The 4,138-nt window shown below is 38.8% G+C and overlaps 1 protein-coding gene across 1 annotated transcript in view; it reads right to left on the bottom strand.

Annotated features, from left to right (window-relative positions):
* The window catches only part of arhgap4b (Rho GTPase activating protein 4b), a 47,950-nt gene that overhangs the window by 5,678 nt on the left and 38,134 nt on the right, over positions 1 to 4,138 (bottom strand). Inside the window, exons 14-18 of the mRNA XM_037685026.1 lie at positions 3,612 to 3,672; positions 3,401 to 3,478; positions 2,670 to 2,798; positions 950 to 1,055; positions 612 to 839 (exon numbers count right to left, since the gene is read on the bottom strand). Of these exons, the coding sequence (XP_037540954.1) occupies positions 612 to 839; positions 950 to 1,055; positions 2,670 to 2,798; positions 3,401 to 3,478; positions 3,612 to 3,672 (602 nt within the window). The remainder of the gene's footprint in view (positions 1 to 611; positions 840 to 949; positions 1,056 to 2,669; positions 2,799 to 3,400; positions 3,479 to 3,611; positions 3,673 to 4,138) is intronic.

Here is a 4,138-nt window from a genome sequence, read left to right on the forward strand (position 1 = left end):
ACCTGGATTCAGAAACCTTCAGTTTCATGAGGCTGTTGTCTGTAAATGAACGGCCGAACGTTTCACTTTGTGTAAACGGGGCCTCAGACTGGCTGCCTGTCTGTCAGTCGAGAGACAAATTTCATAGATGGATGATCAGCTGATGTCTGTTTTTTTATAATACCTACATAATACCTTTGCAATCGACTGGTATATCGCGATCGACGTATTGGGCACCCCTGGTTTAGAGTATTTCTTTTTATTCACAGCTGAATTTCAGACAAATATTCTTGAAAAAGAAAAAAAAAAAAAACGCACGTTTCAGCACGTTGCCAAGTGTCTGGAGGCTCGTGTTCAGTTTAGGTGAGGAACGGGCTTATTTGTGTTTTACACGAAGTGTGTGAGCGGCACCAAAATGCCTTCGCCTTGGCGTGAAATCACGTTTCAGGACGATGAGCTGAGAAAAAGGAAGTGAGGGAGGAGCTGCTTCATGAAAAGTGTTGCCCTTTCAAATAAAAATGAGAACTGTAAAATGAGCAGACAGGATGGGGCGGGCTCACAAAAACAAACCACACAGCTCTGGAGAGCATAAAAACCCAAACTGATACAATTCCGTCAACCGTCTCTCTCACCAGTACTCCTGCTCCAGAGTCATGTGCTTCTCGTAGACTGGGCCCGGCAGCTCCGAGTGGCCCGGGAAGATGACGTCATGCTGGAGGATCATGGTTTTGACGAGGTCATTAACCTGTGGTTGCCTGGCAACAGCATCATCAGAGTCCATCCCCCTCAGGAGGCTCGGGCCGAAACAAACAGCCAAGTTGTAGGGCTGCATCATGTTTTCATCGCTGTACTGAGACACACTGGGGAGAACACACACGGCGGTTCACTATTCTTCATTTAACACCGTGGTTTAATTAAAAAGAACAGATGTTAGGAGTTAGGGAACGTCCTGGGTTCTGTTGCAGCTTACTGGTTGAGGAAGGCAAAAAGGTAGCGCATCACGATGAGGAGAGAACGCGGGAAGGTGGAAAGGATCAGTTTAATCTGGGCAGCTTTCTCCATCTCCTCCTCAATTTCTGGACAATAAAAGAAAAACGTCCAAAATTAAATCTAAAATAAACACCTGACAAAGAGCTTCAAAGTTCTGGCTAGCTGAGCAGACTGAGGCTCAGAGTCCAGGGCAGGGACATTTATTATATTCTGTGTCCACCTGCGTCGGCATTTTATTACTTCTGAACATTCATCTGTTAGAGAATCAGTAGAGTGACGTCTTCTTTGTCCAAGTCTGGCGCCTAAAGGCTAAACTGTGTGATTTGTAAACGGGTAAATCAGAATGACTGAAGCTAAACAGCTAAATAAAATTTTAAAAAGCTAAAATCCAACAGCAGACAGAAGCTCAATGCAGGAAAAGAGGGCGAATGGCTGCTGGAACTTGCTGAAGAAGATGAAACTGAGTTAAAGCTAAAAGAAGCATAACAGTAGCTAAAAAACAAAAGTAGCAAAATATCTTGATGCATGCTCAATAATCCAGGTAGAAAAATCTAAAAAAGTTAAATCTGGTCCTCTGGACCTTTTTTTTTTTTTTTTTTTTTTTTTTTGTTTTGCTTTGTTTTGGGTTTTTGTGAATGTCCAGAGGACCAGATTTAACTTTTTTAGAAAAGTAGCAAAACTTAAGCTAAAAGCTAAACTAGCTAAAACTCTAAAGTAGAAAATGATTGCTAAAAGAAGGATAGTTAACTGATATAAAAAAAACGAAACAATAGCTAAAGGTAAAAAAAAGAAAGAAAGTAAAACACTAGCTAAAAGTAGCAGAAAGTTGGCTAAAAAATATATATAGAAAATGTTAGCTACAAGTAACAAAGCACCAGCTAAAGGAAGCAAAAAACAAGCTAAACAAAAAAGCTAAAGTAGCTAAAATAGAAAATGATTGCTAAAAGGATAGCTTGCTCAAAAACATAATAGCTAATGGTAAAAAGAAGTAAAACCTTAGCTATAAGTAGCAAAACGCTAGCTAAAAACCCAAATATAGAAAATGTTGCTACAAATAACAAAACACCAGCTAAAGGAAGCAAAAAGCAAGCTAAACAAAAAAGTGACTGATAGCTAAAAGCTAAAAATAGAAGAAGTTTAGATACTAGATAAAAGGCTTGATAAATGCTAAAAACAGCAGAACAATTGCTAAAATGTAAAATAAAGTATAACATTAACATAAAACAAAGAGTTTTCTTATTACTTTATTTTACCAGGAAGAAATCCATTGAGATCATCAACCTCTTTTACAAGGATGTCCTGGAGTAGCAAAATTCAAACTAAAAGCCAAAAAGCAAAAGTTCAAGCAATTTCCAAAAATAGCATAAGGCTAGTTAAATGCTAAAATTAGCAGAACAGCTAAAATCTAAACGTATCATAAGAAGACAAATATGGAGCCAGTTTGATATAATTTCAAGTAACGGTACTTGAAGAGATCTCAATGTATGGTCAGTGAAGGTAAATATTTTAAAAAGCAAAAAGTTATAAAAACCACAAGTCATGGCGCTCATCTCCTGGATGAGCTGAATGTTTTTATGTACAAACAGCTAAAATAGCACAAAGCCTGCAGAAGTAGTTCGACTGCAAAACAACGTGCGTAAAAGTAAAAAATAGAAAACGACTGCGAGTTCAGGCTCATCGTTCACACGGATGCTTCTTACGGACACACTCCAGCAGCGGACTGTAGCTTTCGTAGGGGAACAGAGGAGGCTCCAGCCCCCTGAAGTACAGCTTCAACACGCCAGCAACAGAGTCCAGGTCACACTCGGTGTCCGACAGAGGATCCTCTCCTGCCGGGGAATCAAACAGAACCGAGAGGTGAATGGATCAGTCCAGCTAAAGGCTCCCGGTGCAAAAACAACCCAGTTACATTAACAGCTCTCCATGCTGTTATAGCTTTATCAACTATAAGAACTATCTTTGTTGAATATTTTGTTATTGACAAAACGGAAACATTAGACTAACAATCACCATTATGTAGAAATAAATAAATTTCATTGTGTTGTGTAGATTGTTTTCAGCTGCTCATCTCTAAAAGGAATCAGTTCTGTTGCAGGACTCATTGGAAAATGCCTTCCTTCAGTTTGACGGACAGATTTTTTTGATTTGGGATCTTTAAAGTGAATTTTCTGCTTGAACTCCTCGTCTAAAAGGTGAAGCTTGGAGGTTCTGTGTTCATTCAGAGGACGTCAGCCATGCAGCAACAAGGACATGAACTTTTCACCGACCCCCTAATTACGCTCACTGGACTGTGCTACCATAACTCTGACAAATTACAATTAGAAGCTGTTCAGATTTCATTTGATACTACTGCAGGACCTTGTTCAGTTCTAAAAAAACAGCTGACGTCTTATTTTAAAGGCGCGTTTTAACGTGAACACTGAACGTTTACCTCTTTCAAATGCATCTCTGATGAGGTTAACCTCCCTCTGCGAGCCAGGAACTCTGAAAATCCCTTCATGATGGAGGCCTGGACACACAAACACACTGACATTATAAAACATGACCACAGGTTTGAAACAGACAGACACGCTCTTCCACCTACTCTTCATCCAAAGCCTTCTCACCGTGGTTTCCTGATAGATCATAAAAAAGTGACTCACCATGGAGGTTTATGAAACGAACGCAGCTTTCAACCACCACAGGAATCTGCTGCCCAGAGCTCTGCAGAACAAAAATGGGTTAAAGTCATTTGTATTAACAAAATACATATTTTAACAAAGATAGGTATTTAAGACATGCAAAACTGAAGCAAATTACTAAAAAGGAAATTATTGAAGATAAACAGAATATTATGTTGTTACAGGACTGTATGTGTGCTAAATGACTCAGCTAAAACTTAGAAACAGTGAGCTGAAAGTGAGTTGTGAAAGCTAGAAGAAGCAGAACATTAGCTAAAAGCTAAAACTAGCAAAGCACTAGTTAAAAAGGGAAAAAGGCTTTCTAAAACATAAAAGTAAAAACAGGCTTGCTAAAAGCTAAAGTAGCATAATGGCATCTACAAGATATAAGTAAAAATAAGTGATCTAAAAGATTTACATGGATAGTTAGAAGCTAAAACTAGCGAAAGGCTAGTTAAAAGCTATCTAAAGGTTAACTAGAAGCTAAAACTAGCAAAAAGCTAGTTAAA

The sequence above is a fragment of the Nematolebias whitei genome, chromosome 11 (genome assembly GCF_014905685.2).
Source record: "Nematolebias whitei isolate Nwh7 chromosome 11, NemWhi1, whole genome shotgun sequence".
NCBI lineage: Eukaryota > Metazoa > Chordata > Actinopteri > Cyprinodontiformes > Rivulidae > Nematolebias > Nematolebias whitei.